The sequence below is a fragment of the Anomaloglossus baeobatrachus genome, chromosome 3 (genome assembly GCF_048569485.1).
Source record: "Anomaloglossus baeobatrachus isolate aAnoBae1 chromosome 3, aAnoBae1.hap1, whole genome shotgun sequence".
NCBI lineage: Eukaryota > Metazoa > Chordata > Amphibia > Anura > Aromobatidae > Anomaloglossus > Anomaloglossus baeobatrachus.
Window position 1 is genome coordinate 378,814,446 of NC_134355.1, and position 20,867 is coordinate 378,835,312.

Here is a 20,867-nt window from a genome sequence, read left to right on the forward strand (position 1 = left end):
TGGGAGAAAAGGATGCTTGGGACCCTTATTTTATTCATTAGTGTGACCCAGTTATCCAGCTGATAGGTGGTTGATGTATCCGTTTAAGGTAACACTGTGAGGTCATTGCTCCTAGGGTGAATCTGAGAAGCAGCAGTAAACTTAAAGAGCTTGTCTTAAAGGTCAAGACATTTTAATCCAAATCCCAATCCATTTATTCTCCCAATCTAAATTCATTTCTAATACGGCTGTATTAAAAATTCCATACCCCTCCCTGATTACACTCTCTAACTACTATTGTTTTTTTTTTCCCCCTCACTTCCTGTCTGATAACTGAGTATCCCAGCATGCACTGCGATTCTCAAACGAAGCGTCAGCAGAGGCTGTGGTCACTGATACAGCCTCTTCCCCCTCCCTGACACAAAACGTCATCAGTGACACTGTTTCAGGGGCTGACACTGTACGTTTTGCACAGTAACAACGAGGTCTGTTTTGACAGCTCAAAGCAGTAGAGCCAGCAACACAGAGCAGCGCGCACATGCGGGGGGGGCAGCATGGTCTCTGGACTCCGTTAGGTACTCTGAGCTGTGCACTGACAGTGTATGCTGCTCTGCATTGCTGGCTCTACCGATGTGAGCCAGCAAGATAGACCTCCTTATCACTGTACAAATCGCACAATGACAACGTGCAGGTACTCATCAGGGACCAAACCAGCCCTTGAAACAAGCGTGACTGATCAATTCATTTCCAGTCACTGCAGTCTCTGCCCCATGATGACGCTTTGTTTGAGTATCCCAGCATGTACTGGGATTCTCAAACAAAGCATCATCAGACAGGAAGTAGGGAAGAAAAAAAAAATAAAAAAAATCAATAGTTGTTAGATTGTGTAGTCTGGGAAGGGTAGGGAATTTTTAATACAAGTATACTAGAAATTAGTTTAGATTGGGACAATAAATAGGGATTTAGATTGAAATTTCTTCAGCCTTTGGACCACCTTTTTAACAGGTGAGGACTGTTTTTTTTTTTTTTTTTTCCTGTTTACTGATACTATATTTTATGTTACTCTGAAAAAAGGACATTTTTGTGTACTCACCGTAAAATGTCTTTCTTGGAGCCTTTCATTGGGGGACACAGACAGTGGGTATTATGGTGTCTCCAGGGGAGGTGTGACACTAGGTTTGAAAAAAGTGTTAGCTCCTCCTCCCACAGCATATAACCCCAGCTAGGCGGGAACTAGCTCAGTTTGTTGTAAAAGCAGTAGGAGAAGGACAACCAAAACCACAAGGGCGGGAGCTGTGTCCCCCAATGAAAGGCTTCAAGAAAGACATTTTACGGTGAGTACACAAAAATGTCCTTTCCTTTCTCGCCTTTTCATTGGGAGACACAGACAGTGGGACGTCCCAAAGCAGTCCCTGGGTGGGAACTGAACTATTAACAATGTAGAACATCAGCCTAAGAGCTGACTAACAACTGCAACTGCAGTGAACACATAACAAACACTGTCAAAAAACCGAGCATTGGCCACTTATAAATGGGCCACTGCCGCCTGAAGGACTTGTCTTCCAAGAGCAGCATCTGCGGACGCTTGCATATGCACTCTCTAGAATTTTGTAAACGTGTGGACACTGGAGCAGGTAGCGGCCTTGCAAAGTTGGGCCGCCGAAGCCTGATGGCGGATAGCCCAGGAGGCACCCACTGCTCGTGTAGAGTGGGCCTGCACAGATTGAGGAGGAACAACACCTCGTGTTTTGTAAGTTTCACACATGGCAGTCCTGATCCATCGAGAAATCGTGGATTTGGAAGCCCGGTCGCCCTTTTTGTGTCCTTCTGAGAGGACGAAAAGGGCATCGGACTTGCGCAACGGCGCTGTTCTGGAGATGTAGATCCACAGAGCCTTGACAAGATCGAGAGTGTGAAGGGCTCTCTCAAAGCAGTGGACCGGGGCCGGGCAGAATGACGGCAACACAATGTCCTCGTTCAGGTGGAAAGAGGATACGACCTTCGGAAGGAAGGCGGGGGGAAGGCCGAAGGACCACCTTATCATGATGGAATATCAGGTAAGGTGAGCGACAGGACAGTGCTGCCAGTTCGGACACTCGCCTGATAGAGGTAATAGCGACTAAAAAACTAAAAAAGCAACTTTCCAAGACAGCCGTTGAAGAGCGATTTCTCTCAAGGGTTTGAAAGGAGGAAGCTGAAGTGCTCCGAGAACCAAATTCAGATCCCAGGGATCTAAGGGGTGACGATAAGGAGGGACCAAATGCGCCACCCCTTGAAGAAAGGTACGTACCTGAGGGCGAGAAGCCAGCTGCTTCTGGAAAAAAATTGACAAGGCAGAAACTTGTCCTTTAAGGGTATCGAGAGCAAGACCCGAGTCCATACCGTCTTGCAAAAAGGCAAGAACATTAGGGATTGAAAAGGTCAGGGGCGACCGATTATGACGGTCACACCAGGACAGATAGGTCTTCCAGGTCCTGTGATAAATGATGGCGGAGGAAGGCTTGCGAGCATTAAGCATGGTATGAACTACCCTGGAAGAAGATGAGACTTGGCTAGAATCAAGGATTCAAGGGCCACGCGATCAAAAATGCAGCTGTGCTGTATTCTGGTGGAATATTGGACCTTGCGACAGAAGATCCGGGCGGTCGGGAAGATGCCAGGGAGTGTCGCCGAGAAGGTGGAGGAGCTCTGGAAACCAGGCTCTTCTGGGCCAGTCTGGGGCCACGAGGATCACCGGGATTCCCTCCGCTTTGATTTTCTTGATTACTCTCTGAATGAGAGGGAACGGAAAGAAAACGTATGGCAGGCGAAACTGCGACCACGGGAGGACTAGAGCGTCTGAGCCGAGCGCTAGCGGGTCTCTCAACCGAGATACGAAAGGATGTACTTTTGGCGTTTAGCCGAGACGCCATGAGGTCCACATCTGGGAGCCCCCAACGAAGAGTGATCTGATGGAACACCTAGTTGTGGAGGGACCATTCCCCTGCCGCTAGACCTTGCCTGCTGAGAAAGTCTGCGGCCCAGTTGTCTATCCCCGGAATATGGATAGCTGAAATAATGGGAATGTGCATCTCTGCCCAAAGAAGAATCCTGGAGACTTCTTTCATCGCTGCCCTGCTGCGAGTTCCTCTCTGACGGTTGACGTAAGCCACAGCCGTGGCATTGTCTGACTGGATCTGAACCGGGAGGCCCAGAAGCAAGAGTTGAAAGGTCTGAAGGGCCAGAAATATGGCCCTGATCTCCAAAACGTTGATATGAAGGGATCGCTCGGGGTGAGACCAGCGTCCGTGAGCAATGTGGTGGAGAAACACCGCCCCCCAGCCTAACAGGCTGGCATCTGTCATGACTACGTGTCAGTGGACAGGGCGGAAGGACTTCCCCTGAGATAGGGATGAGACCTGAGTCCACCAGACGAGAGAGCTGAGGGCAGTCCGAGATAAGCGGACTGACCGGTCTAGAGAGGCTGGATTCTTGTCCCAAGAGGACAGAAGATCCAACTGCAGAGGGCGCAAATGGAATTGGGCAAACGACACGGCTTCCATGACTGCTACCATCTTGCCTAACACTCTCATCCCACTCCGGAGGGATGGGTAACGGCGGGAGCGGAGGGATTGGGCGGCCCGGATCAGGGAAGACCTCTTGTCTTCTGGAAGAAAAACCCCGGGCCTGAACCGTGTTTATCAGCATACCTAAAAAGGTGATGCGCTGATGAGGAATGAGGGATGACTTGTTGAAGTTGAGAAGCCACCCTAGCCTTGAGAGCGTGTCGGGGCAAATTTGCACGCTTTCTGAGCAAACTTGAGAAGAGCTCCCCTTGACAAGTAGGTCGTCCAAATAGGGAACGACCAGAACGCCTCTGGGGTGCAAAATGAACATGACAGCCGCCATGACCTTTGTGAAGACCCGAGACGCAGTAGCCAGTCCAAAGGGAAGGGCCCTGAATTGGAAATGATGGTATCCTACGGCAAAACGAAGGAACCGTTGATGCGATACACATATGGGAATGTGTAAATAAGCATCTTGAATGTCCATGGAAGCTAGGAATTCTCCCGGTTCCATAGCAGCTAGTACGGCTCGCAATGATTCCATTCGGAAGGTCCGAATCCGTACGGACCTGTTTAGCCTTTTGAGGTCCAGGATAGGACGGACAGAGCTATCTTTTTTTGGGGACAACAGATGTTTGAATAGAAACCTTTGCCGCGCTGATCCAGGGACACTGGAATGATAACGTTTGCTTTCTGTAAAGAGGCTATGGCCTGAAATAAGGCCTGGCTTTGCGTTGTGGACTTTGGAAGCAGAGAACGCAGAAACCTGTTGGCCAGTAGGGAATGAAAATCGATCTTGTAACCTGAAGTGACGATTTCAAAAAACCCAAGCATCGTGAGTATGGTCTAGCCAGATATCCCGCAAAAGCAGAAGCCGCCCTCCAACAGGAGTCTGCTCTGAGGGGTACCCGGCGTCATGCTGAAGGGGCCTTCGCGGGGCGAGGTCCCTTGGGTTTAGATTGCCTGGAGTGAGAACGCCAAGAGGAGTCCCTTAAGGGACCGGATCCCCGATCTGAGCGTTGCGACGACCCCTGTGATGGTTTTTGGGGGGCGGGCCGAAAGGACTGCCTGCGCCAAGAAGACTTTAAAATTTTTGGATACAGGCCGCTTTGTGGTAGAATGGTACTTTTACCACCCGTCGTCTCAGATATAAGCTTGTCCAGGGATTCTCCAAATAGACGAAGACCCTGGAAGGGGAGTGTGGACAGGGACTTCTCGGAGGCACTGTCCGCGTTCCATATCTTTAGCCACAGGACTCTGCGGGCAAAAACAGCGTTGGCTGCCATTAAAGCTGACAAACTAGCTGCATCTAACGAGCCGTGAAGCAAGTAATTAGAGGCTAGAGAGAACAAATCAAGGATCTCAAGAGCCTCTGAAGGAATATTGCAAGAGCAAAGCAACTTGCGCAAGTTCCTACTCCACACACTCATAGCTCTCGCCACCCATGTCAAGGCAAACAGGGGACGCAGAGAGGAACTGGAAGCCTGGAAAATAGATTTGACCGCAGCATCAATTGCGCGGTCAGACGAGTCCTTGAGAGACGCGGTGTCTGAGACAGACATAACCGTGTGTTTAGCCAGCCTGGATACTGGCGGATCCACAACGGGGGGTACTGACCAGAGCTTAACCAGTTCCAATGGAAAGGGATAAGCGAATGAAGAGGAGGATTTTTTATTAAACCTCCTATCAGGGTGATCCCACCGTTTTAGATATGATTTGATGAAAAATCGGATCCTGGGCAAAGGACTTAGGAGGCTTCTTGGCCCGCTTGATTGCCGACTGAGAAGTCGGGTCCGAAGGCTGATCAGAAATCGACAGAGTGATTGACAGCCAAAATTAATGTGTCTTCCATATGTCTAGACTCAGAAGGGACATCTGAATCAGAGTCAGAGTCTTGGGAATCGTGACTACTAAAGGTCACGGAGCCTGAGTCAGACTGATCATCGTCCGAGTCGGACGAGATTGTAACGGTCGCAATGGCGCCTTTTGGAGACAGCCTTTTTACGTACTGGGAACGAGACACCAGACGAAGGCGGGCTCCCCTGGGGGAGCTGAGCCGGGGGGAGGCTGGGATATCTGAGCGGCCAGGTCATCTAACCTCTTAGACATTAGAAGAGCCCAGGCAGGAATAACGTCATCAGACTGGGGCACTGCCTGGATAGTGGCCGCAGCCAAATCCACAGACTGCACGACCTCCTGGTCCGGTAGCGGAGACTGTTGTGACACGGTAGTAGGGGCATCGCAGCCCCAGCAGAGTGGATAGCTTCGGCCATTACAAAAACGAGCGTCCATAGGTGGTACAAGCATAGTACAGGTCCATAGAGGACGCCTGGAAAGCTTTATCACCCTTGCGGTTACGCATGTCAGCAACAGTTCCACAATAAGTACAGTGAGCCTCTAGCAGTATTATAAATGACTGCTATGCAGAGCCGGTATATACCGAGTAAAGTAGCACACCCTGTCAAACAGTCGGTATATTCCTACAGGCAGTTAGTATATACTGCTAAAAGCTGATATACACCGCCAGCTAGCAGACACACACCGCTAGAAAGACAGCGATATACCACTGAGCAGAGCGGTATATAGTGCTGCAGAATCGCAGAGCCAAGGAGGCGATCTCACCCGTGTCTGCTCCCCACATGTAATGGCATCCAGTGTTCTCTGGCAGCATGGAGGGGAGAGACGGCCCACTAGAGGGAGCGGCTTCCAGAGCAGTGAGAGGGGGCGTTGCTAGAATGCAGGCAGACGCCGGGAGCTAAATTTATGATGCTTTCCCGGGATCACAACCTGCATCGCCCCACCGGCGTCTTTCCAGGCGGCGGTTTGGATGCAGGGGACTGACTCGTCGCCTCCCTACCTGCTCCTGGCTCCGTCTGAAGACGCGTCGGTCCTGGGATGCATCTTCGGCTCAAGGCTGAAGCAGGTGCTCGGCTCTGCTAGCCCTCTGGAGCTACCTCTGTGAGGTGCTTCCAGGGAGCCTGGAGGGGTACGCAGACCCGACCACTTGGGCGCGAGGGAAGACTGACTGTGCACGCCAGGTTTCCTCTGCCCGTACACGGGGGGAACGGGGGTGGCAAGGCACCCTGGTATTGCCCCTATCAAAAATAGAATGAATAAGAAAAGAAAAACAAAATAAAAAGTAAAAATAAGCTGGCCTGAGGCACCTCTGGTGGAGCTCAGTCCAGACATGTCAGCCTCCCTGCTGACACTAGGAAAAAACTGAGCTAGTTCCCGCCTAGCTGGGGTTATATGCTGTGGGAGGAGGAGCTAACACTTTTTTCAAACCTAGTGTCACGCCTCCCCTGGAGACACCATAATACCCACTGTCTGTGTCCCCCAATGAAAAGGCGAGAAAGGAAACGGATTTTTGTGTATTCACCGTAAAATCGTTTTCTCTTAGCCATCATTGGGGGACACAGGACCATGGGTGTTATGCTGCTTATCCATAGGAGGACACTAAGTAGATGCAAAGATATTAGCTCCTCCCCTGCAGTATACACCCCCTGGCCCAGCCAGGCTACTTCAGTTTTAGTACACAAGCAGTAGGAGAAGAAGTAACAAAAAAATGTGAGTGAATACTCATAACAAAAAAGTACTGAGACAGAAAAAAGCTAAGGCCCAACAGGGCAAAAGGGAGGGTGCTGTGTCCCCCAATGATGGCTAAGAGAAAACGATTTTACGGTGAGTACACAAAAATCCGGTTTTCTCTGATGCCTCATTGGGGGACACAGAACCATGGAACGTCCTAAAGCAGTCCATGGGTGGGTAAACAATAAACAACACAACCCAAGGACTAGGAACCAGTCCCAGATAGTGGAGTACCTATCTCAGTAGGCGCTCCTGGCTATCGTTTGCAGAATTTTCCTACCTAGGTACGCCTCAGCCTGGGTATGGACTCGGTAATGCTTTGAAACAATATGTAGGCAAGACCAGGTCGCAGCCTTACACCTCTGTTCCACTGAAGCCTGATGCCTAATGGCCCAAGAGGCGCCAACTGCTCGCGTGGAATGAGTCCGCAGCCCACTAGGAATGGGCTTGAGTTGCAAGCGGTAGACCTCCTGAATCGCAGAACGAATCCAGCGAGCCGTCATTGCCTATGAAGCTGCCTCTCTTTTCTTAGGCCTTTCAGGAATGACGAACAGGGAGTCTATGTTCCTAAAGGGGCTGTCCTGAGTACGTAATATCTGAGAGCCCTCACAAGGTCTAGCAAATATAGAAACCTTCCCACCCTATGGACTGTGTGTGGACAAAAGGAAGGCAGAATAATGTCCTCGTTCATATGAAACGGGGAAGTAACCTTCGGAAGGAAATCCGGAAGGGGGCGTAGAACCACCTTGTCCTGATGAAAGATCAGAAAGGGTTCGCGGCAAGAGAGTGCTGCCAGTTGCGAAACTTGTCTGATGGACGTAATCGTCACTAAGAATGATACCTTCCATGAGAGAAGAGCAAGAGAAGATTCCTTAATTGGTTCAAAAGGGTACCTCTGGATACCGTCCAAAACGAGATTGAGGTCCCATGGGTCAAGCGACCGTTTATACAGGTAAACTAGATGGGAAACACCCTTGAGGAAAGTCTTGACTTGCGGATTGCAAGCTAGGCGGTATTATAGAATATTGAGAGAGATGAAACCTACCCCTTAAGAGAGCTGTGGGCCAACCCCTTTTGACCTGACTGCAAAAAAATAAAGAATTCTGGATATCGCCAGAGGTATAGGTTGGACATTAGATTCCCTACACTGGGAAAGGAAAGTTTTCCACGTACGGTGGTAAATACGGGATGAAGGCCGGCTTTTGGGCACTGTACATGGTGGAGATGACCACGGGAGAGAATCTCGCTCTTGTTAAAGTCCAGGTCTCAATGGCCAGGCCGTCAGCTTCAGGGCTCTGGAGTTCTGATGGGAAACGGGCCCTTGGGTCAGCAGGTCTGGGATGCTTACGAGGCGCCATGAGCAATTGTACTAATTCGGCATACCAGGCGCACCTGGGCTAGTCCGGTGCTATTAGTATCACCGGGACTCCTTCTGCCTTTATCTTCCGGATTACTTGCGGCAGCAGGGGCAGATGCGAAAAACATGTAAGGTAGACGGAAGCGACTTCAGGAGACTAGAGCATCCACGCCAATGGACTGTGGATCACGTGACCTGGCTAAGAACGCGGGTACTTTTGCGTTCAACCTTGAGGCCATTAGATCCACGTCTGGTGAACCCCAGCGAATGCAGATGTGTGGGAACACTTCTGGGTGGAGAAACCACTCTTCGGTGGCCAGGCCTTGGCGACTTAGAAGGTCCGCTGCCCAGTTCTCTACTCCCAGTATGTGTAACGCTGAAAACACAGACCCCCGCCGATTCGGCCCAGGCGAGGATCCTGAGGACCTCGAGATAAGCTGTCTTGCTGCTGGTACCTCCCTACCGATTGACATAGGCCACAGCTGTTGCATTGTCCAATTGGACCCGAATCAAATGACCTGCTAGCAGAAGGGGGGAATGACCTGAGCGCGAGAAAGATCGCGCTCATTTTCAGGATAATTTCTGGGAAGGGAAGACTCCTGGGGCGTCCAACGTCCCCAAGGAATGTGGAGCCAGTATGCTGCTCCCCAGACTAAGAAGCTGGCATCCGTGGTCAGGAGTAGCCAGTCCACTTGGGGGAGAAAAAACTCCCTCTCGATATGGAAGAGGACTGAATACACCAGCAAAGCGCATACCTGACTGAAGGTGTCAGGTGAAAAGTTCGTCCAAGGAAAAAGGAGCTCTTGTCCCAGGCAGCTAGAAGCGAAAGCTGCAGTGGGCGGTGGTGTAGCTAAGCGAGCAGCACTGCCTCTACAGCCGCCGCTATCCTACCTAGCACTCTCATACTGAATCGTATGGAGCGAAAGGAGTATATAGAAGGCAGTGTACCGCTTGTTGTAGAGCGGTCGCCTTGTCTTGAGGGGGAAATATCAAGCCCCGAAGGGTGTCCAGGGACATGCCCAGGGAGGTGACGGATTTTCACGGGACCGGGGATGATTTGACTGAAGTCAGAAGCCACCCTAAGCGGGATAGGGTGCCCACAGAGATATGTACGCTGGTTGAGCCCTTGATGAGGAGGTCATCCAAGCAAGGCATAACAGCCACTCTCATGGCGTGAAGGGCACTCATGGCGGCCGCCATGACCTTTGTTAAGACCCTTGGTGCTGTGGCAGAGCCGAGGGTAGGGCCACAAATGAAAAAAAAAAAGGCAGAAGTCCTGAACAGCGAAGCGGAGGAATTTTTGGTGAGCTGGAGCGATGGGTATGTGCATGTACGCATCCTTGATAGCTAGGTAGGCAAGGAATTCTCCTTCGACCATAAAGGTAATAATGGACCCTAGGAATTCCATTCTTAATCTCCTTACGTGCACATGTTTGCTCAGATGTTAGAGGTCCAGGATGGGTCGAAGTGACCCGTCCTTTTTTGGGGACCACGAGAGGTTGGAATAGAAGGCCTTGAACCTCTCGCCGTCCGGAACAGGTACCATCACCCCCGCCATTTGGAGGGAGTGGATCGCTGAGGAGAAGGCCTCGCGGTGTTTTGGAGCCTTTGGGGGGGTTTGAGTCCGGAATTCAATGTGGTAACCAGAAGACACAAGGTATCGCACCCATTTGTGGTCTGAGGCAGCAGCCCAGATGGAGGAGGACAAGACTCCTCGGTTTTTGTCTAGACTGCCAGGACGAGGTGGACTCTGGGAGGGCTGAGAAGGTCGGGCCCTGCGTTTCTAGTAAAAAACATCCTGGGCTAGAGTTGTGGGAGGGAGGTACTCCTTTCCTCCCGTGGCGTCAGACAAAAAAAAAAAAAAAAAAAAAAGAGCCTGTCCAGACGATCGGCAAACCATCGGTCTGGAAAGGAGTACTGTGAGAGGCTTCTTAGAGACAGAGTTCGCTCTCCATTATCGGAACCAGAGGGCCTTACGGATGGCTATGGTATTTGAGGCGGCAATAACTGCGCAGGTAGCAGCGTCGAGGGAGGCCTGCATGAGGTACTCTGTCGCCGCAGCAATGTGAACTGTTACATCTGTGAGGGTCTGAGGGAAACTGGTAGTCCAGGTGCCTGTGTGACCCACACGGAAGGGAAGAGGGACCCGCAGCCTCAAGGCGGAGCGATCGAGCTGCTCCACTTCTCTGTCTGTCGGGTCCTTGAAGGAGGATCCATCAAGACAGGAGGGTCCTTCAGGCAGGCGGAAGCCGGGTGAGGGTCCACCGAGGCCGGATCGGCCGAGCCCTTAGAGACAGCTAAGCCAAAGGGGTACCGGGACTCCATGAGTTTATGGATACCGAAGCGGTGTCAAAAACTTTTTTTTTTGAGGTTTCTTCACTTTTTTAAAGGAGACCGCAAGGTCAGTAGTAGTGGATGGGAGATCTTCCACATGCAGAGTTTTGGTTGATTACTGCAATAAGGGAGTCCATCGCAGCTTGATCGCTCGGGGAGGTTGAAACCAAGGAATCATCCCGGTACAAACATCATTCCCCTTCCTCCGGCTCCTCAGAGACCACGGAACATGTGGGAGAACCCCATCTGTGTACCCCAGAGGTAGAACCATGGGGGTCATGCCCTTTTTCTGATCTGCAACCGGTGAAGCAGAGGGCTGATTCTTATCAGAAGGACCCTCTATAGAGGTGTCATCAGGTTGCGTTCTGTCCAGGGGCCCCAAGGGGTGTGAGGACGATGTTGCATAGCCAGCACCAGGTTCTGGGAACGGTGCCAATTCTGGGGGACTGGGAGCCGTAGGTTCTGGGCTGGCTGTGGTGGTGGCGGAGGGTGGGGTTGGGGGGGAGGGGGAGGGGGTGTAAGCTATAGGGGCACCGGACTTACAGAAGGAAGAGGTGCTATCATCCCCTAGTAGCTCAGTGTGGCAGGATACATTAAAAGTCTTATAGTTGTTGCTGTAGTTGTGCAGAGCATAAAACGTGACTGCAGCCTCTGGCTGATGAGCCACAAACTCCGACTGTAACGAGGGAGCAATGCTCTGCAGAGCTAATGTGAGAAAACAAGTGAGGATATAACTCACCCAGACCCCTGATGGCCTCTCCTCCCTGCTCCTGTGTCCCAGTTCCTGTGGGAAGGAGGAAGCCAGCTCTGAGAGACGCCCACAGGCTCTGATCACAACAAGAGGGAGCAATGCTCTGCAGATCCTGTGTGAGGAGAGTTATGCGCGCTTTCGTGAGGGGGCGGGGCTTATAGTGTCGGATGGGGCGGGAAAGTATGACAAAATATAATAAACAAGAAAAATGGTGGGAAGGGACTCCCCTTCCCCCTCCAGCCCTGCACAACAATTGTGGACAGAAAAAACTCTAAGTGTACCGCAGCTGCGGCTGCACTGAGTCCTGGGGGCTCTCCCCTCCCCCCGCCACAGGTGAAATGCTGTGCAAGTCTGCAATCAGCCCATGTGCATCCAGTCAGTGTGACCTTTGCTCCAATTTGGAGATTCTGACGCCTGCTGTGCCCGGTCACAGAGCGTGTATCAACTCAGACCCTGCCAGAGGGAGTGAGGAAGTTTGTCATCTGCTCTGGAAAATCGGTTGAGACCCGTCGTCCAGTGAGTAACAGCCCAGTATCCAGCGTCGCAGGAGGTGTTACAGGGAGGCGACACTCCGCGTTCCCGCCTGTTGATGGTTTTGGGAAATCGGTCCCCGAAGGAAACAGTCGCCCTCTAAAAACAAAAAATTCTTGCTGCAGTAGTCTGAAGAGATGTGCCTCCTATAGACACTAAGCTAAAACTGAAGTAGCCTGGCTGGGCCAGGGGGTGTATACTGCAGGGGAGGAGCTAACATCTTTGCATATACTTAGTGTCCTCCTATGGATAAGCAGCATAACACCCATGGTCCTGTGTCCCACAATGACGCGTCAGAGAAACCCTGTTTAACATTTGACTTTTTAAAATAAAGTTGCTTGAAAGGGAAGCACAGATGGTTTGTTCGCACAGGGAGATCATGCTCTATAGTCATACCTCAGCATCCATTTGATATGCATTTGCTTTTCTTCCAATTTCCTTGGAAATCGTAATGTTTTCATCCTGGGCAAAAAAAAAAAAAAGCCAGGCTATACTAAAGCACGTTATGTCTTAAAGAGTGTTTGCTATCCCCAAAATGGAAATTAAGATATCTAAACATTTATATAGGGCTCCTATTTAAATAATACTAGACAAAAATAGCTTAACAATATTTAATATCAAATCAACTTTTATTTCATATGCAAATGAGGGGTGCGCCTTGGTGCACCGTAACTCCCTCCCATTTGTAATATAAAGATGGGACTTCACAGTAATTGAGTTGTTTCGTCTCCTGTCTGGAGGCACTGAAACTGGATGATGATCGCAGTGCAGTGCACAAAATTGCAGCAGGTGACTGATGTCGCTATGAGAGCACCGCCGCCATCATCCAGTTTCAGTGCTGCAGACAGGAGACGCAGCGTTCCCTTTGGGCGTTAGAGACAAGGTAATTAGGCCATGTGTGCTTTTTTTCCTGCGTTCTGGCTGCGTTTTAAACTGCACCGTGTCAATGACAAAATGCATGCATTGTGCTTCCCTAGCAAAGTCTATGAGAAGTCAGAAACTTCTATGCGCACGTTGGCTTTTTTTTAGGCGGCGTTTGTCAAATATTTGTCAAAATCGTTGCCTAAAAAAAAAAAAAAGCAGCATTTCACTTCTTCCTTTCGGTTGCATTTTCCACCCATTGAAATGAATGAGGTATGTTTAAAACGCAACCAAAATGTTTAGATGTGCATTTGCATTTTCGTTGCATTTTGTATGTGTTCTTGTCAACAAAAACGCATGTGTTTCGGTCTCTCTCTCTTACGATGTCGTTCTCTCTCTCTCTGACATTGTTGTTCCTCTCGCTCTGTGTCAGTGTGTCTCTCTCTGTCGGTCTCTCCCTTTCTCCCTCCTTCATACTCACCGATCACCGGCGCTGCCCGGCTGTCACACTGCTCCCGCATCTTCTCATCTCATATTCACTGCTTCCTCTGCCCACCGGCACCTATGATTGGACGAGCCCCCACGCTGAGTGACAGCTGTCTCACTGCTACCAAACACAGCTGCCGGTGGGCGGGTCTGTCGTCTAGTACAATAAATAAAAGACGTGCGCCCCCCCCCGCCCCCAATTGATACCCAGCCTAGATAAAGCCAGACAGCTGAGGGCTGGTATTCTCAGACTGGGGAGGCCTATCGTTTTTAGGCTGCCCTCTTAGCCTAAAAATATCAGCCAGCAGCTGCCCGGAATTGCTGCATCCATTAGAAGCGACAGTACCGGTACCTTACCCGGCTCTTCCCGAATTGCCCTGGTGCTGTGGCAATCTGGGTAATAATGAGTTAATGGCAGCCCATAGCTGCCACTAAGTCCTATGTTAATCATGGCAGGCATCTACGAGACACCCCCATGATTAACCTGTAAGTGAAAGTAAATAAACATACACCCAAAAAAATCCTTTATTTGGAATAAAAGAGAAAAAAAAAAAAAATAACACCCTCTTTCACTACTTTATTAACCCACCAAACACCTCCAGGTCCGACGTAATCCACACGAGGTCCCACAATGCTTTCAGCTCTGCTACATCGGAAGCAGACAGCGAGCGGCCATAGAGCACAACCGCCGGCTGTAAAAAATTGGCGTAGGGTCTCCCCATATTGTGTCATGTGTAATATACCCAATACAGAAAGCATATGGCTACAGGCTGCAGCTCCCAGCCTTGTATCAAAATAAGACGGACCCTATGCAGTTTTGATTCCCAGCCATGATAAAGCAGACAGCTGGGGGCTGCTATTCTCAAGCTGGAGAGATCTATAGTTATTGCTCCTTCCCCCAGCCTAAAAATAGCAGCCTGCAGCAGCCCAGATTTGTTGCATCGATCCCGGCACTTTACCATGCTCATTCCGATTGCCCTGGTGCGGTTGGCAGTGTAATACAAGGGGTTAATGACAGCTAACAGCTGCAACTAAGCCCTAGATTAGTAATGAGACGTGTCTGAGATCCCCCATTACTAATAGTATAAGTGAAAAGAAATAATTACAAACACCGGAAAAAAAACCTTAATTTGAAATAAAAGACAAAAAAAAACCACCCTCTTTCTCCAATATATTAATCTCAAACAGCCAGTTCTAACATAATCCACACGAGGTCCCACAATGATCCCAGATCTGCTATATACTAAAGTCACAGCATTCCGGCACAGAACATGACTGCACTCTGTGGCTTGAGGCAGAGACTAACTGACCCGCAGCTGTGACATCATTCAAGTTTATCTGCTGTCACAGCTGGACGTTTCCACGTTACTCCACCTGTGACTGCAGGTAAACTGACCTCATTGAACTCAGTGACCCCACCTCAGGTGAACAGAGTTCAATGATCTCTTCATCTCCTGTCAGAAAAACGCATTGGGAGGGGGGTGTTAAGAGGAGATGCAGCTATGGTGCTGAAATTAACACCAAATTCCTGCACCAATCCTGCATTTCCTGGAAAAAAAACCCTGTGGTTTTCTGCCAGGAGATGCAGATCTCATTGAAGTCAGTGAGTTCACCTGAGGTCAGTTTACCTGGGGTACTGTGGGAATTTTGAGCTGTGACCGCAAATAAACAGAGTTAAAAAAAGGAAAATACAGAAAAAAGACCATCAGAGGAAGGGAGTAAACGTCAGTCTCTCATTCAGGCCCCTTGGAGACTGGGACTTTAAACGGAAGATCCACTGGCATTCCTTCTGAAGGATCCTCTTATCCCAGTCGCCCCCTCGGGGACTCAGTCTTATCAATTCCACAGCACAAAAGGAGATGGACTTTGGGTCCCCTTGATGATACTCCCAGACATGTCTGGTTATGGGGGTATCCCTCCTATGTCTGATGTCACCGACATATTTTCCTATCCGTCTCCTTAGTTCCCTCATGGTTTTACCCACATAATTGAGTGGGCACTTACACGTAGCCAGATATACCATTCCCTCACTTTTAAAATTTGCTAAGTCCCTATAATAATAATGGTGACCTGTACTAACACTCAAAGAACTTGACAGGTGTTATCCAGTCACAATGTTTACAGTCACCGCATCGAAAAGTACCTAGCGGGTTCCTGTCAAGCCATGTTCCTTTCGGAATTGGTCGACTGTAGTGACAGTGTACCAAAAGGTCTCCAATCGATCCCACCTTTCTAAATGTAATAAGTGGTCGGGGAGGTATCACGTCATCTAACTCAGAGACCGCCCTGAGGATACCCCAGTGTTTACGCAGGATCTGATAGATCCTGTCAGACTGCCCATCAAAGGTTCCAATGACTCTCATAGGTCCTGACTCCACTTTCTTCTTCCTCCCGGTCTGTAGCAGAGAAACGCGATCCTTGGTCAATGCGTGATGGAAGGCCCCATTGAGAACTTGATGGGGATAACCCCTTTCCTGAAACCACTTCCTATGTTCCCTGGATTGAACTAGGAAATCTTGATCCACTGAGCAATTTCTCCGTATCCTGAGGTATTGCCCCTTAGGAATGCCTTTTTTTCTGGGGGGGTAGGATGAAAACTATCCCATCTCAATAAACTATTACTGGCGGTCGGCTTTCTGAAAGTTTTAGTCAATAGGGTCCCCTCATCAGAAGCACAGATAAGGACATCCAAAAAGGATATATGTGATCTATGAATTTCGCTGGTGAATCGTAGATTCAGATAGTATTAATATGCTCCATGAAGCGGTGGAATCCTTGCAGAGAGCCCGAAAACATCGTCGATAAACCTGCTCCAGTACTGAATTAAAAGGGCCCCACCAGGGGGTATCGACACTCAAGATGACAGTTTCCTCCCACCAGCCTAGGAACAAATTAGCATAGGAGTTGTTTGTTTCCTACAGTTAAAATTCCACACTCCTTTCCCCCTCCACCCCCCCCGCCCGCCCCTGGACTATTCAGCCATTAAGAATGTTTTTTTTTTTCATATACATCTAATTAACAAATAATGGGGTCGGATATCAGGTTTTCCTCAGTCATATTCATCTACCGATCCTGTCGAGTCCTATGGAATTGGGCATTATTGTATTATTTATTGGTATGTGTGATGTCTGGTACATTCATGGTATTAGGTGTTCAGATAATCTTGGAGAAGGTGGGCTTGTGCAGCATTAAATATAAATTTAGGAGGGAATTATGCCAGGTCACAGGGTGTTATCCTTTTATGTTGTGGTCATGTGACCCTTTGGACTGGGAGTTTGTTTACATGGTTGTGATAGTGGTTGTATTTACTTACGTCACCGCCACGTGACCTCCTGTGTTTACATAGCAGCAATGGTATCCGCGTTTGCATATTTTAGACCGCAGGATTTACCCTTATATGTTGCAATCATGTGGCCCTCTGGACTGGGAGTTTGTTCACGTGGCGGTGATAGTGATTGAATTTATTTACGTCACCGCCACGTGACCTCCTGTGTTTACATGGCAGTAATGGCAACTGCCTCTGCACATGTTTTTGTTAGGCTTTGTATTTCCCCAGCGCCGTGATACGCCACAGGCATACATACTGGTCCCAGTGCTGTGTCTTTTTGGTGACGTTGAGAAATCTCCGGTATTCAGCCAATGAGGTGTGAGAGGCGTTGTCACAGGCATGCGTAGGACAATAGGGAAATAGAGTGTGGGAGGCTCTAGTGTTCTTTGGAGCAGAGTCATGCGCAGTTTGAATTGGAGGACAGAAGCCCAGCTTAGCTTCTGTTGGAGATTGAACCCTCCTACCGTGGACATAGGTATTTAAGCCAGGGGCTCTATAGCAATGGTAACGACCATTGAGGACACAGACAATTATGGGAAGTGGACCTTTGTAGCAGTATGTATTTATTATCAATATGCACAATTTGCTAAATCCTGCTTTTGTTTTGGGGACCTCAGGATGCGTTGTTCCCCTTTTCTATACCTTTGGTCTCTTCAGTCACATTTAGTCCACAAGGGCTTTGTGTATAGAGTAGTGCACTGGTTTGTTTATTATAACATTGACATTTGTCCTTTTTAGGGCACTCGATTGGAGAGAGCTGAGGGTTTGCAGCCCGCAGTTGTCTGCTTTACTTGCGTTGTTTATCAAGAATAGATTAGTAGCCCACTTTTTTTTTTTACTTTATTGTTCACAGCTGTGAACAGGCAATTTCTGCATGCAATAAAGCTTGATCATTGGCTGAGCAGCAGCGTTTCAAAACTTTATTAACATAAGAACAGTAGCCGAACATCAAAATTGAAAACACTGACTTTTGTTTTCGTTTTAAAAAGTCCATGTTCGGGTCTGAACCCTGGACCCCTGGTGTCTGGTACGAACCCCAAACTTTACAGTACGAGTTCTCTCATCCGTATACATGACATATCTATGATGTCTCCCATGTGAATGTGTGGCGCCCCTGAGGCTTCAGTCGACACAGAGGTACTGCACCTCATCCAGAGGTGTGGTATTCCATCCTGGGTAAGGAGGAGGTTAACATCGGTTCACACAAAAGCACAACACTCTCACTAAGAAACCTCATCAGACATGGCAAGGGCGTGATTATACCCGAAGCCAGGCCGGGGGGTGGAGTCTTGGGAGTGGGAACACAATAGTACAAGTGGGAACACAGTGTGAAGTGTGGAATTAGTCTAGTCTGTAGTTGGAGAGGAGCAGTGAAGAAGCAAAGATCTGCGGCTTGGAGCTGGTCGCAGCTTGGCCCGAGCACAGACAGAAGGGGTCCTAGAAACTATGGGAGCTAACCTCTCGTGACCTTATTCCACATATACTCTACACATGGAAGGACTTGGTCGCAACACGGGGACTGGTCCCTAGGCTAGAGGAGTAGAACCTATGGGCTCCACTAGTAAAACCAGCGGCTGGGGTGACTTCAAGCACCACAGCCACACACAAATTTGCTGGAAGGTGACCCAAAAGGACCAGGGATAGAGCTTCACGCCACTCAACAGGGTCCATGGGCACTGATACAGCGTTCAGTGAGCGAGGGCGCAAAGCAGGAGGGCGAAGCAAGGGCAGAGACGACCAGGGGACACTTAAAAAAGGTGCACCGGACTCGACCTCTGAACTACCCAGGATTGGCTGGAGCCCATCACAGCAAAGCCCCGTCACTCCAAAGGCGGTCACTGGCATGCCATGTTACCCTGGAACCTGCTACAGTGAGGAAATACTTTGAGACTGCATCCCTATGTCGCTCCGTTATTCGCCTGCGCCCGCCATCATAGAGTACTACCACCACCCCCATCCGCCCTGGGGCCCAGCTCTACATGTGGAGAGCTGCACCATCTAAGCTGCGTCACCATTTGTCCCGGGGACCCCCATATCGCTGCGGCGGCACTTAACTTGCCGCACACCACAGGCGGCGTCACGAATAAACTGTTATCTTCCCTTTTTATTAAACACCGCCGGGGTCACGGAACCGGGCCACGGCATCCCAGGAGCGGAACCGCGGCCTGGTAATGAGTAACCCCATGGCCTCGGTGTGGACGTGTCAAATGGAGCCGTGGTCACCATCTATGGGGATGGGCAGTGCTCAGCCACAGCCCCATTGATCCAAGCATCACCATCGTAGCACAGGACACATGATGTGCCCCATAGTAGACAAAGGACCCCTACACATGGCGGGCGCAGGACCTCTATGGATAGTGGGAGCAGGATCCCTACGTCTAATTGGCCGAGGGGTCCTGCGCTCCCTTGCGTCCCCTGCACCGAGGGGCTCCCTTGCGTCCCCTGCAACCGAGGGGCTCCCTTGCGTCCCCTGCAACCGAGGGGCTCCCTTGCGTCCCCTGCAACCGAGGGGCTCCCTTGCGTCCCCTGCACTGACGGGCTCCTGCTCCCCCTGCACCGAGGGACTCCCCTGTGTCCCCTGCACTGACGGGCTCCTGCTCCCCCTGCACCGAGGGGCTCCCCTGTGTCCCCTGCACTGACTGGCTCCTGCTCCCCCTGCACCGAGGGACTCCCCTGTGTCCCCTGCACTGACTGGCTCCTGCTCCCCCTGCACCGAGGGACTCCCCTGTACTGACGGGCTCCTGCTCCCCCTGCACCGAGGGACTCCCCTGTGTCCCCTGCACTGACTGGCTCCTGCTCCCCCTGCACCGAGGGGCTCCCCTGTGTCCCCTGCACTGACTGGCTCCTGCTCCCCCTGCACCGAGGGACTCCCCTGTGTCCCCTGCACTGACTGGCTCCTGCTCCCCCTGCACCGAGGGGCTCCCCTGTGTCCCCTGCACTGACGGGCTCCTGCTCCCCCTGCACCGAGGGACTCCCCTGTGTCCCCTGCACTGACTGGCTCCTGCTCCCCCTGCACCGAGGGGCTCCCCTGTGTCCCCCTGCACCGAGGGGCTCCCCTGTGTCCCCCTGCACCGAGGGGCTCCCCTGTGTCCCCCTGCACCGAGGGGCTCCCCTGTGTCCCCCTGCACCGAGGGGCTCCCGCTCCCCCTGCGCCGAGGGGCTCCCCTGCGTCCCCGCTCTCTACAGCAGGCTGTATAGCATCGCCTCTTACCGTGACCCCTCTCTGGCGCAGGATCTGCTCAATGTACTCCAGCCGTTTGACGACGCTGCTCTTCGCCTCTGCAGCGGCCCCTTTGCTGCTGGACACACGGATACACACCCGGGCCCTGTCCGGAGCTGCGCTCAGCTCAGCACTACCAGTCACTTGCACTTCGCGACCTCCTTTTTGCCCAACCACAATACCCGGCTTGTTCTCTACCTCCTCTGCAGCCATAAGCGTCATATCTCCCGGCTGCAGAGACGCAAAAAGCCGTGAAATCGGTAAGGGAGCAGCCATTGCTTACTTGTAACTATGGAAACAAGGGCACTGCAACTGCATGATCCCGTCTAAGGACGTGAAGCGTAAAAGACGTCATACGTACAGTCACAGTGGCGTAAACCGATAGGAGGCGGGGGAGGCCGGTAAGTCTGTGTCACGTGATGAGTTTATGGAATGAGTTGGTGACGTCATGTCCTATCCTCATGGTGCAAAGCTGAGACGTGGAATAAAATGCTGTTGACACTGAAGTACAGGGAAAGGCTGGTTTATAAATGGCCGCTACACACTGGTCATTGCAGCTTATGTTAGTCCCCTCATAGTCCCCTCATGTCTTTAAGAAGAAGCATGGCAAATGTCAACATCCATAAAGGCTTTAGAGTGCATGCAGAAACTTTGTTCAGGTTATGGGATTGGGATATTTCACATGCACTGAAGTGTATACTGCCCCCAATGCACCGTCATGGACCCCCAGTGTATTGTCATAGCCCCCAATGTACCGTCATGGACCCCCAGTGTATTGTCAAAGCCCCCAATGCACCGTCATGGACCCCCAGTGTATTGTCATAGCCCCCAATGTACCGTCATGGACCCCCAATGTATTGTCATAGCCCCCAATGCACCGTCATGGA

General features: G+C 50.6%; 1 protein-coding gene across 1 annotated transcript in view; it reads right to left on the bottom strand.

Moving 5' to 3' along the window:
• IRAK1BP1 (interleukin 1 receptor associated kinase 1 binding protein 1) overlaps positions 1-20,357 on the bottom strand; it is a 36,055-nt gene extending 15,698 nt beyond the window's left edge. Inside the window, exons 1-2 of the mRNA XM_075338431.1 lie at positions 19,972-20,357; positions 12,482-12,547 (exon numbers count right to left, since the gene is read on the bottom strand). Of these exons, the coding sequence (XP_075194546.1) occupies positions 12,482-12,547; positions 19,972-20,256 (351 nt within the window). The 5' untranslated portion in view covers positions 20,257-20,357. The remainder of the gene's footprint in view (positions 1-12,481; positions 12,548-19,971) is intronic.
• Between the last annotated feature and the right edge of the window lie 510 nt (positions 20,358-20,867).